The 13078-nt window shown below is 48.4% G+C and overlaps 2 protein-coding genes across 5 annotated transcripts in view; one reads left to right on the top strand and one right to left on the bottom strand.

Moving 5' to 3' along the window:
• Positions 1 to 8748, top strand: part of RALGAPA2 (Ral GTPase activating protein catalytic subunit alpha 2) — a 95958-nt gene extending 87210 nt beyond the window's left edge. For both annotated transcript variants that reach the window (XM_064709623.1, XM_064709622.1), the window contains 2 exons: positions 6558 to 6596; positions 8651 to 8748. In XM_064709623.1, coding sequence (XP_064565693.1) covers positions 6558 to 6562 — 5 coding nt within the window. In that variant the 3' untranslated portion in view covers positions 6563 to 6596; positions 8651 to 8748. The remainder of the gene's footprint in view (positions 1 to 6557; positions 6597 to 8650) is intronic.
• The window catches only part of CFAP61 (cilia and flagella associated protein 61), a 102233-nt gene continuing 90515 nt past the window's right edge, over positions 1361 to 13078 (bottom strand). For 2 of the 3 annotated variants that reach the window (XR_010439667.1, XR_010439669.1), the window contains exons 28-32: positions 9918 to 10034; positions 9400 to 9549; positions 9124 to 9322; positions 8099 to 8211; positions 1361 to 1715 (exon numbers count right to left, since the gene is read on the bottom strand). The gene's annotated coding sequence lies outside the window, so the exon portion shown is untranslated. The remainder of the gene's footprint in view (positions 1716 to 8098; positions 8212 to 9123; positions 9323 to 9399; positions 9550 to 9917; positions 10035 to 13078) is intronic. The other variant, XR_010439668.1, reaches the window with a different exon arrangement.

Raw genomic sequence — 13078 nt, 5'->3', positions numbered from 1 at the left:
GTCAGGGATTAATGCACAAGAAGCGCAGGATTGGTGCTGTTGGGGAATCGCGGCAGCGTGCGGGATGCAGGCACGGGGTGCTCTGCGGGCTGCCCTGCAGCACCTGGCCTGGAGCCTCTGCAGCAGGGCTTGTGATGGGGTGTGGGTGTGAGGGGGTGTGCATGCACATCGGTGCTCATCACTCATCTGCCTGCTGAGAGGTGACAGCAGCGTGCCCAACTCGGGGAATTTACTCCTCGTGTGCCTTGTGGAGGGTTACGTTAGTGTGCAGTGTGCTGTCGCTGTCCAGCTGGTTTGATTAAGTTTAAGTGAACCTCTCCTGAAAGGGAGCTTTGGCTCTGAAGTGTACATTTCTGGTGCCTTCAAAATGCGTTTTTTTCCAGCACCCAGCATGTATCTGGTCACCATGTGCTGGACTCTCTAACAAAGATTCCTTAATCTGTCGTTGACACTCCTAGGGTGACACTGGCACTTTCTCCTCATTCCCTGCTTCTCTTTTGGATTGCTGAATAGATTATTTCCAACCTGTATAAACGTTGCAGGACATCTGCTCTATTTCTCTTTAGCCTGACTTGTTAGCAGATATCTTCCATCTAAACTGAAACACTGAAGGAAGAAATTAAATTTGCTCACATAAATCACTTAGGAATAAAACCAGCCGTGCAGCATTGTCTGGCGTTGCTGGCTCCAATCCTGGCGTGCTTGGAGCTTTGTGAGGAGATAAGAGGCCTATGCTGGCCGGGCAGTGGTGGCCAGGAGCAGCAGGCAGAAGGCTTTGGAGATAAGCACTGGCAGGAGGGGGGAGGAAGCCGGGGCCATTTACATAATCGCACCTCCTCGTCCTGGAGAGGCGTCAGGGAACATGGGATGGATCTATTGATCTCTGCTGAACTGGAATACTAAACAACGCTAGGAAAGCTTATAACTTAAAGCTTTGATTAATGTTTCCTACATTAAAAAGTAGAACAGCTGTGCATTAAATTCTTTTATACACCCTGCCAAAAGTCTGAGACAAAAAAATCGCCCATTTCAATAGGAGCGCAGCTCGTGCCCAGGGCTGGTTGTTAGCACTTGAATCGTTTATCTGTCGACGTATCAGCAAATAGAAATGTAGATATAGTGATTTGTTTTTGCTCTGTGCATAGCTGTGATTCATTTTCATGTTGTTCTTAGCACATGGTGTTGTGTCACATGTGGTTTGACAGGGCAGACCCCTCCCCAGCCCCACTTTCTGAAGGATAAGCTGTGTGTGCCAAACACATTTAAACTGTTTCCCAGTAGCTCAGGATTTCAGAACACTGTTAAATCAGGAGTACCCGGGTATGATTTAATTATTTTAATTGCTTTAAAGTGCAAAGCCTCCCCCAGTCAGGTCCCAATTTTCAGACCTGTGAACCTCAGAATTAATTTCCCGCTCATGAACTGGAGGCTGGCCATGACTTCTGGTGTCAGAATCTCCGCTTCAGAGAGTCTCCTCACATTACCTGCTGATTCTCCTGCATATTTAGCCAGTGATGAGCAGGGGCAGTGTCAGCTGTGGCCATGGGGATGTGTTTTCCATCAGATGCCCCTCAGCAGTCAGCAGGGAGGCTGGATGCAGTCCCAGCAGCTCCACTGTTCCCCAGCCAGGCCTGCTCCAGGCATAGATCCACCTCTCCTGCACCTGCAGGAATCACCTGTCTGCCACTTAGGAATGCAGGGGGCATTTTTCTATTCTGAAACAGAAAAAAGGAGTCAGGGAGCAGTTAATAAAAAGAAGCACCTTTCCCTGAAGGAGTGGTCAGGCACGGGCACAGGCTGCCCAGGGAGGCACTGGGTTCCTCGTATCTGGAAGTGTCAGGAGATGATCTTGGGATGATGATGGTGGTGCTGGGTTGGCCACTGGACTTGTTGATCTCTTCCAGCCTTGATGATTCTGTGGGATGCATGGTGCTGGCACAGGTGGCAGTACAAGCCAGCTGGTACTGCTGACTCTGCTGAGCATAAACTGCTCAGGTAAATTTAAGATTAATTCTCATCTGACCTGATTCTTGTAATGCCCTTCAGGTGTGATGCTGTCAGTGCTGCAAATGCATGTGTGCAGCAGAGAGGGTCAGGGAGTCAGGGTGCTGCTTATCCCAGTGCAGTGTTCTCAGGAGTTACCCCAGCACAGGGAGAAATCAAACTCAGCTCTCAGTGACATACTGGGGTCTCGCTGACTATATTTGATAATTCTGAGATAATTCTTGGAACTGGATGTTTTTGTGTTTCTGATGCTGCCTCTGGGGATGCATCCCGACTCATGTGGGATGTGGTTTTCCTGCCCTGGCTTAGTCTCCCTGTCACCAGTCTTGCAGGTGCTGCATTTTCTGCAGGAAAATAGTCCAGCTGATGTCCTTTGCTGTTTTGTGGAGCAGAGCCTTATACTCCCTGTGTGGATTGCAGATAGCCCTGATACCTTCAGCCTCATAGGCAGAATGGCCATCCCCAAACTCATGCAGGGGATGTGCAGATTAGGAACAAAAGCTGGGAATACGGCCCTTTGTTGTTAAACTGGTGCATTACATGCTGTATTTTAATTAGGCAGGGTTTGAGAGGCAGCCCAGGAAATCCTCCATAATCCAACACTATTGAATTATTCTCATTCTTTCCCTCTGCAGATTTCTCTTCTTTTAGTGGACAGGCTTTAAGCTGCTGCTCTTGCTCTCTCAGCCAAAACCAGAAATAATTATTCCACAAAATACTTGTGTGTTCTTTAAAAAAATTGGTGAAGCTGAAGTGGGCAGAGCAGCACCTCGACTTCATCTGCCTCAGTGGCTCCTTGGGGCTTTGGTGTGCTTTAGTGTAAGATCAGCAGGCAGAAGCAGGGTGTGAACCTTTGGAAGTGTATTCCAGGAGAACTCTGCAGTCACAGAGGATCCTGTGCGAGGGGTTTGTGCTGGCCAGGGCCGGTCCCTGCGTTCCAGGGAACCCCCTAGCGGAGCGCTGCCGCCGCCGGCGCCTCAGGGGTTAATGGCAACGGGCACACTTGACTGCTGAGAGGACTGATCTAATCACTGCCATATCCAAGTGCATCTGTTCACCATGAGGTCATTCTTGTGCATGCTAATGACTTGGAAAATAAAGCACAATGCTCAGCGTTATCAGGGAGGATATAGTGTAAATCTTGGCTTTTTTAGTTGCTAATGGTAGTGTGGAATGGGCAGAGAAAGCATCTTGGATTCTCCAGCTTAATGTTTTTAAAGAATCCTTTTCAGTAGATCATCAGAAGAGCTGTGCTGGAAAACTTGGACATGTGGTATCTGTTGATAAATGGATTCTTAAATGAATATTATGGCATTGCCCAAGCGCAACACTTGAGTCGAGGAACTATTGAGGTTTTCAGCATTCCCTGGTTTTAAAGCCCCGGGAGCTGTGCCTGCTGATTTACATAAAACCGAGATTTTGCAGCCTTTTTGTTGCAAAGGTGACACATGCTTTCCTTTTGTCTCTGGACTTTTGCATGCATAAAGTTCTTGTAGAAAATATTTGAATGTACAGCAAACAAGATCTGGCTTATTTTAAACCACTTTTTGTTCAGTGCTGAGCTTTATCTTTCCTACTTTAAAGCAAAAGGATTATTTGAATTGGACATGCAGATTTAAAATAGATTTTTGACAGAAACAAAACCAAACCCAGAGAGTAATTCTTGTTTTAAACAGGACTGATGCTTTTAGTAACAGTAACTGAGCTAAGGATTCATTTTGCTTTAATTTGGTTTTTCTGGGGTTTTTATACTACTTTGGGATTTTTGTTATTTTGTCTTTTTCCTTGAAGCTCTGTAGGTGTTTTGTCAGATCTGTGTCCATGTCCTGTGTGTGTATATATATATATACATATACACACACACATATATATAGATATGTAGGATTTTTGCCTATTTTCCTGGGAATTTTAAGAACATACACATCTGAAACCGAGTAGCTGTGTCCTGGTATCAGAGCATGTGCAGTGTGCCAGGGGTTGGGTTTAATCCGTGTGTCAGCCTTGCCTGAAACAGAAAAATTTGTTTCTAATATATGGGATTTAGGAAATTCCTGACTGTCCTGGTTCCCGGCAGAACAGGGAATTGTTGCTAGCATGGAGCATGGCTGAGGTGGGACACTGTGCAGTGTTGGTGCTGCCATGGTGGTGCAGGTTGTCCAGGCAGTGAACAAAGAGGAAAAGCTGAGGGAAGTGGAGCAGAGGAGCCAGGACAGTTACCACAGGAGGCAGGACTCAAGGGCTTTCTCTTCTTCCTCCTTTCCTGTGGGGCACAGGGACCTGTCTGTGGCTTCCCCATCTGTTCAGTCCAGGTAGTTCCTCATCCTCAGCAGAGTGGAGCCTGCCACAGCTGGGCTGCCCTTGGGAAGTTCCTGCAGTGCACCAGCAGAGGTGGGAGCTGCTCCTTGCCTGTGTGCTCTTGCTTATCAGTGCTCTCCCATAATTTTCCTGCCTTAGTGTCCCCGTGAGGGCCAGGAATGGTCTGGCATTAAGCAGGGCAGGGTCACAGGTGCCACCAAGTGTTGGGGCAGCAGCTCTGTCCCCCTCCAGTTTCCTGTGGCTGATTGATGAAGGGTGTGCCCAGGAGCCCAGATCCCTGCAGAGCCCCAAGGAAGTGGCTGCCTGCCCAGTGTGCTGGGGCTGTCCCTTGTGCCCCCACTGAGGGTGGGCAGTCTGAACTCATCCCCCGAGGCTGGGCAGGTGCTGGGACTGCTTCCCCCTCCAGCCTGATGCTCCCCTCGGGATCTCCAACAGTGCAGGGGGGCGTGAGAGCCGCATCAGGGTTCTCAGCCTGGCCCCCTGCCTTTCCCATGTAATTAATTGGCTCACAGGGTGCTCCCCCAGCTTCGCTCTCCAGGAGAGGAGGTGCTGAGGGAGGGTTTATCCCAGCAATCAGTGCTGGGATGGGCAGAAATATGAGCTTGATGGGCCGTCTCTTCTGCCCAGTGACAGCTCCAGCTGCTCGAGCTGTCAGCTCGCAGAAGGCTCCAGGCAATGTGGCCCCTTTGCATTTCCCTCTGCACTGAGGCTCTGGCAGAGACCTGCAGCAGAGGCAGAGCAGAAATGGGGCAGAGCTGTCCTGCAGGGCTTGGGCTGCCCCACCTGTGACACCCACATAGCCCCCAGCACTTGGGATCCCTCTGCCTGAGGCTGAGCCTTGCAAAACTAATCAGCAGCTGCTCCAATTTGAGAGTAATTAAAGTTCAATGTGTACATTTCAGGCTTATTTCCGAGGTGCTCAAACCCTGGAGGCCCACAGAGGTGCCAGGCACTCCCACCTGAGCTGGGAGCTGTGGGTGCTGTTTTAGGGCCCATTCTTCCCCAGTTATTAACCTGTAGTGTCAGATTCTCTTTACTGTGTCACTTACAGCTTTCCAGGGCACTGGAGGAAGTGTGTAGCTTTAACCCAGTTTCAGTTATCCATGGGTTTTTCTACACAGGCTCAGGATGCTGCTTACAGTGTACTTGGAACCTGTCTTGGGGAGTTGGAAGCAGAACGCTGTGCAGAGTTATGACAAGGATTCTCTCGGGAATTTTATTATCTTTGCATTTACTAGGAAGGAAAACAAAGATTTCCACAGACCTGTCCTGGCTGAAAGGTTAATAGGGGATTGGAACAGTTCACAGCCCATGTGAAAACTTCATGGTTCTTCTCAAGTACCAGTCTTCAGCATCCTTACAGGTCATGGTCTTACCCACCCTTGCTTTCAGGGGTGTTCTGCTGCTTCATGAGCAGTGGCTAAAATGCCATTCCTAGGGCACATGCCCTGGGGAAGGAACCAGGTTTATTCTGTAAACTGGATTTAAGATGCAATACACCATCTCTCTCTGGCTTCCTGCAAGGTAACCTTGCATTTATAATGCCATCATCTATATTTTAATTGTTTTTAATCCCTCCTGCAAGAAATGTATTTTAAAAGCTTAATGCTCTCTAAGCAGCCTCACCTGTGAGAGGCCCTCCACTGTGTGTGTGTGTCTTAGTGCAGGTGTGTGACTGCTCATGGACAGGTTTTATGCATTCAAGGACTTGCTCTTCTGGCACCAGGATGGCTACACTGCTCAATTCCTGGAGTTTTAACCTGGCTATAGTGTCACAGATATCTAGGTCTCCATGAAGCCTCAAATTTTAGTCAGTTTTAAATGGTGTGACCAGCAACAGTGCTGAACGTGGAGCTGAGGCATGAAGGAGCTGCACACCGCCATCGCACAGCAGCAGGTTTGACAGAAGATGAAGCACAATGAATATTCATTCCAATTTTTGCCAGCTTTCCCTCCCTTGGTTGTTTCAGTCCTCAGACCCCAGGAGAAAGTGCATGGGGGTGTGTTTCTGCAGGTCCCTGAGGGGAGCTCCCCTTCCTGCCTTTAATGGGGTGTGCTGTGTCAGGTTGATGCAACCACAGCAGTCACAGGGTGCTGGTCCTGCAGTGACATGGTTCTGTTCCCCTCGTTGGTCCTGCACTGACATGGTTTTGTTTTTCCCCTTTGGTCCTGCACTGACATGGTTTTGTTTCCCCACTTTGGTCCTGCACTGATGTGGTTTTGTTCTCTCCCTTTAGATTAGAGTGTTAATGCTCTCGGTACAGTAACAGCCACAGGTAAGAGCAATGCTTCCCGCAGGCCCCTCTGCTGTGGTTCATCAGGAACAGCTCTCCTTGCCCTCCTCCTCCCTTGCTGCCTCTGCTCCATGCTCAGCTCACACCTCCTCTGCTCAGCCTCCCATGCTCTGTGTTCACCTCGTACCTCCCAAACTCTGCGTGCAGTTCTGCCTCCTACAAACACCACAGTAATACCTCCTGTACATTAATGCCCACAATATGTGTACAGTAATGCCATCTCATGATCTGTGAACAGTACAAACTCTATGTGCCAGGTAGTGCCTCCCGTGAGCCACACGCAGTAATACGTCCCACGATATGTGCCTGGTAATTATTTTTTACTTCTAAGCTGCTTCAGCTTGTCCATTTGGAGAAAACTATTATTTTGACCATCTGCCATTCTGCCTCACTGCAGGAATGTCAAGCACAACACCTCCCTCGAAGCCCTTCCCTCCCCCACGCTTTTCTCCCCAGCCAATAGCACCACAGGTTTTGTTTTAATCCAAAGTTGACAGCTCTCCATTTTTCACAGAAAATGCCTTTACAGGCTAAGTCACACTTTCCACCTTTTTAAAATGTGCTATTTCCCCTCAGTCAGTTTTCTCAAAGAACCAATCTGGTAAGTAAAGGCTGTCTTTGAGATGCAAACGCAGGGCTGCAGGCAGGCTGAGGGGGTTCACACTTCGGGCTGTGCTGCTGCTGTTCCACTCCTGCTTTCAGTCACTCAAACACCCAGAGCTGCTCAAGCACAAGCACAGGTTACATCTCACCCTGGAAGTGCAGCCCAGAGCCAGGGTGTCTTTGTCCTCAGGCAGCAGCTGAGGGCTCATCCTGCTGCCACACTGACCTGTGGCCATGTCCCCACCTGTCCTGCAAGCACAGTGCCCTGCTCACCTGTACCCGAGGGCCAGCTCAGCCAAGGCCCTGCTGCATTTTGGGGCATTTTGCACACATTTGAGATTTACCTGGGCTAGGAAGGTGAAGGGAGGATGAAGAGCTGTGGCCTGTCCAGGCACAGCTGAGAATGGAGTCAGTTGCTGCACTGGAAGTGGGTCTATGCTTCAAAACACAACCATCCCTCAGAGGTTCAGAGGGGGTGCCAATGGTGCCAGCCTTCAGAGAGAGTTCAGAACATTCCTCTGCTCTCCCTGCCTGGTTCCAAGGCTGTTCCTCCCTCCTACGTGTAATAAAAAACTTGTGTTTACACTTCGGGAGAGAATTGTAACGTGGTTTAAAAAACACTGTTCCCCTGAGAAATGCCTTGGGACAGGTCGAGCCCTCAGGAGCAGGGCAGGGTGTGTCCCTCACAGAAGCTGCACCTGGATTTGGTCATTAGTGCCTAATTTAATGACCATGTGCTCGCCTGTTCCCCCTCAGCCAGCCTGGCCTCTAGGGAATAACCAACAGGTGACTCCACTCAACAACAAAGCATAACCCCCCATACCCACAGCCCCCCAAGACCCTTCCCCAGTGGTGACCATGAGCACCAGTAACAAGGGTACCTGTTACGTAGTGGAAGAAATTGTGATTCTCTAGAATTTTTCCAAAGGTTAAGGCACCTTCCAGGGAGAATTCTGTGCCAGCCCTCATGCTGGGAATGCTTGTTTCCAGCTCTCTGTAACAGTCCAAACAGACAAGAACAGTTTAATGACACACAGCAACAGTTTTGTGTCACCCACACAGAACTATTTTATGTTGGAGCTTCAAGTGTGGAGGATAGGAGCTTCCCACCTCCCTCCCATGGAGCTGTGGGGCCCTGAGAGCCACTGGGGGCTGTGCAGACCAAAAGGGGGTGATGCTGGGGGGCTCAGTGCTCACCTGGACACCCATGGCCTCTCAGGGCTCCTCACTTCTGGGAGCTGGCAAAGAGAAATCCCTGCTTTCTCTGGGAAGCATAGCATGGCAGTTCTTCAGCTGCCTACAGCAAATTCCTCCTCTGGAGGTCAAGTTCACCTGAGTGATCCCAGGGGAGGGGCTGAGCTGTGCCACACAGTTATTCTGAGGACACAGCTGTTTTTCCTGACTGGGTTTTCCATGTCTGCTCTGTTTTCCAGGCTGCCTCACCACAAGTGCAAGCGCCGACCTCGCTGGCGTCGAGCTGGTGGAGCTGCCCCTGCTGCCACGTGCCTCCAGGAGCAGGGTCTCTGGGAAGCTCTGCCAGCACCCTCAGCAAGGTGTCCACCTGAGGTGTCCACCTGAAGTGTCCACCTGAGACCCTGGACAACAGAGCTGTGGCTGGAGCAGCCCACAGCACCTGAGCACAGATCAGAACGGGCAGTCTGGGTGAATACATCTTGAAGGGGCTGGGTGAGGGGTTTGCTCTGTGAAATGGCCCTTCCCCAGTCTGGTCAGACATGGCTGGGGACTGGATGTCACCTGTGTCACCATCACCACTGCACTGGCACCAGGTGAGCAAGGGCCCCAAGCCCCTGGGTGCAGGTGCTGCAGCCAGAGGTGAACTAGCACTGAAAGTAGTTATTTAATGTACCCTTAGAGCATTGCTTTAGTCATTCCAGGCAGCACTAACCTGTGCATTAGGGAATTTCTTCTAAGGAGAGGCTTTCCTGTGACTGGCCAGGTAGATGTTCCCTGCTGGAGCACAGGTCGTTGAGGAGGAGCTCTCTGGTTGGTGCTGTCCCACTGTGGGAGTGCCATGGCCTTTCTGTGCTGTGTGCAATGGCTGTGCACTGGAACTGCTCCCTAGAGAAACAAAAATAAGCAAATCCCTTTTAGAAGAACAAAAGCCACACTCCTGCCATGAGCCCTTCCCAGCACAGTGTGAACAAGTGGGTAACCTCCTCACCTTGTCCCAGCAGGCTGTGACCTGTCTCCAGCCAGAGTACAACACAGCTGAAGGCTTCTGAGGACTCTGTGTGCCCTCCTGGCACCTGCTGTAGTGGGCAGAGCTCCTGTTGGCAGTAGCTGATCTGTTTTGGTTTACACGTGTCATAGGCTGATGGGGTGAAAATTGTTATAGTTCAATCCCAGGTATTTTAAAGTAACAGAAATCTGAGATGCAGCAGCTACAGAGCCCTGTCCTGCTGCTGGTTGCTCCTGGGCACACACACACACATGCACACCTCCCAGCAGAATGGGAGCTGCTTTAAGCAAAGGGATTGTGTTTTTAGGAAATGTGCCGTTGGGCCCCCATCTGTTTTTGCACTTACACTTGGTGTTACAGCCATCTGTCTGTCTGACCGTCTGAGTGCCAGCACCTGGCCAGAGGCCACCTGTGCCTGTGGGGCACATTCCAGCCATGGCCAGTGATGCCAGTGTGCCCAAGGGGCAGCAGCTCAGCCTCAGTGCCCAACAGGAACTCACCTGGTGCAGCTGCTGGGAGGAGCCTCTGTCACTGAGGGCTTGGACAACTGGTTTGATTTTCTGCCTCAACCCACAGTTGGGTTTTGCTTTCTGTTGATTTTCTGTCAGTGAAGGAACCTAGAAAATAAAACATGTATTTTAATTTATTTTACATTCAGGGCCGGACAGGCAAGGCTGTCTGGCACTTAGTTATCTAATAGCTGGTCTGAAACAATTTCAAAGGCATCCTTCTGAGTAAGGAGCCCTTTCTCCTTAGAGCAATATGTACCTCTAATTCAGGGAAGAATTAAGACATCAATGAAAATCATGTTTTCCTGATGTCAAAAAACTGTTAATTTGTACAAACTCCGCTGTGGTTTTGCACCCTGAACTGGATGACAAAGCCACTCTGTTCCCCCTCACAAAGTGAATAAATCTTTGCTCACAATAAATTTCTCCCCAGAGCAATAAAAGGCAGTACCTGTGGTGTGTGTGGCGGCGGTGGGAGGTGCTGGGGCTGGAACTCGATGACACTGGTGGTGCTGTGGGTGCCATGGGTGTGCAGGCTGGCTCACAGGGACAGGGACAGTCCCTGCTGGACGCGGTTCTGTCCCTCTCTGCAGGAACAGCTGCCAGGTGTGCAGCAGGCAGGGGTGCTCCCAGACCGGAGTGCTCTTGAGGAGTTCACACCACGCTGTGACTGGCACAGGGGCACCCACGCTCGTGCCCTGCAGGTCCCACATGGCAGCAGTGCCCTCTGCCACCCTGCAGGGTGGCACCTCCTGCCAGCCCAGCACTGCCCACGGTGCCAAGCACAGAGAGACTTTTGGGGCACCCAGAAGCCACTGTCCATAACCTGCTTCCCTGCAATGTCTCATGACCCAACCCCCCACGTTAAAAACAAGACGTTTTTAGTGGTGTACTCTACAGTAACATTCCTTAAGCAAATGCAGGGGGCTGCACTCAGCCATTACAATGTCTGAAAAGACAAAGGAAAGTTCCCTTCTTTTGCTGAAGAGCCACAGCAAAGTCCTCTCCTGAATTGCTTTCAGGTGCTCAAAGCAGAAATGGAGAGTGAATCCAGCTAGCTCCAGATAAAGCTCCCTTTGCAGCAGTAACTGCCCACACTATCAAGCTGCTGGGAACCCAGCTCCCACCTACGTGTCCCAAGGAGGATCCCAGGCCCAGCAACACCACCCTTGGAGTGGAGAGCAGGCTGGGGCTGCTGCTCTGTGCACTCAGGGGCAGTGCTGGCACCCCTCACCAGGGCTGGCACCCTGGCAGCAGCCAGGCCAGGGCAGGCTCTGGCTGGAGGGCATATGGCTCTGCACAGCCTGGCACTGGCACCCAGGGGGGCTGGGGGCACTGGGGACACAGGCAGGACACTGCACAGCCTGGCACTGGCACCCAGGGGGGCTGGGGCACAGGGGACACAGGCAGGACACTGCCACAGCCAAGGGGCTGCAGCAGCACTGGCAGAGCCAGCCCAGCATGGGGCAGGAACTTGGGCCCAAGGCATCCCCAGCTCTGCACCGATGGCAGCAGCTGCAAAAATGGCATTAAAATAATATACTAAATTAAATAATATATATATAATATATATAAATAAGCTTAAAGGCTAGTTTATACTTACCATGAAGTCCCAGATCGGATTGTGTTGGAAAGGAGCTTAAGTTCATCTCATTCCACCCTTACCAAGGGGAGGGACACTTCCCACTATCCCAAGTTGCTCCAAATCTTGTTCAACCTGCCTTGGAACACTTCCAGGGATCCAGGGGCAGCCACAGCTTCTCTGTGCACCCTGTGCCAGGGCCTCACCATCCTCACAGCCAAGAATTTCCTCTCAATATCCCCTCTAATTATACCTTCCTTCAGCTTTAGAAGGATGCCTAACATTTTTTACAAACATTTGTATAGGTATTATCTTATTCCTACACCCATTAATATGCACTCTTTAACTACAGAATATATATTAGGGATCTCATCCTATGTTCTATATATTGTATGCTACAGTATTTCAAAATATATATCTAATGTTAGATGTTATTAATGTCTATATGTTTCTATTAGCTAGAATATATATTATAGGCATTAAATACACACAGATACAATATTATTACATCAAGGAAAATATATGCAATCTATGATGTATAATCTAGGTATAATGCAAGATATATATAATGTGATATGCATTATATATTATACAATGTATAATAATAATAATAATAATAATAATAATAATAATAATAATAATAATAATAGTGTATTAATATAGTCAATAAATATTGAATATAAGGGTAATAATTTTAGGCAAAAATGGATTATAGGCTACATAAATACAACATATTCCCTTTACATTATATGTGTATATCTACATATGCACACACCCCTGGAATATATTTCAGCTATATGTACATATCATGACAAAAACTGTAACATTTCTTTGCTAACTGTAATACTGTGTGCAAATACATGCACTATACTTTTCTTTAAAATGTATATAAGAAAATCATATAAATCATATCAGCAATGTATGGATTCTATATAACGTGATATAATGAACATGCAATATTTGGCACATATATGATGTGCATCATGGAGTATTTAGTGCACTAAAAAGATCATGACTCTCATGTATGTGTAGTGGATATGCCAGCTGTGCACACCTACACTCTGTCCTGCACAGCACACAAATCCTGGCTGCAGAGCTGACAAAACCTGTCAGATCAGAGTGTTTCATTACATCAACATTAGTAATGTATCAGTAATTATGTATAATGCATAGATGATATTATGTACTGTAGATAATATATTTAATATGCATTGTCTAAGTGGCAATATATAACAGACATATATTAGTATCCATTGTATAATATAAATGCTTTGATATAATACATGTAATAGATTATTACATTTATATATAGTGTAATATATTACATGTAATACATTATTACATTATCTACAAATTACCTGTTATTACTATCTGTGTTATTACCTACATATTCTGAAGTTTACTTATACAAATCATTTCTATTGAATATACTGCTATAAAAAGAATATATTTTTTACATTTATTTTATCACAGAATCCTAGAATAGTTTGGGTTGGAAGGGCACAATAAAGCCCATCTTATTCCACCCTTACCATGGGCAGGGACACCTTCCACTATCCCAGGTTTTCCA

This window comes from Zonotrichia leucophrys, chromosome 3 (genome assembly GCF_028769735.1).
Source record: "Zonotrichia leucophrys gambelii isolate GWCS_2022_RI chromosome 3, RI_Zleu_2.0, whole genome shotgun sequence".
Classification (NCBI taxonomy): domain Eukaryota; kingdom Metazoa; phylum Chordata; class Aves; order Passeriformes; family Passerellidae; genus Zonotrichia; species Zonotrichia leucophrys.
Note: the sequence above shows the minus strand (reverse complement) of the source record. Positions and strands in the feature narration are given on the sequence as shown.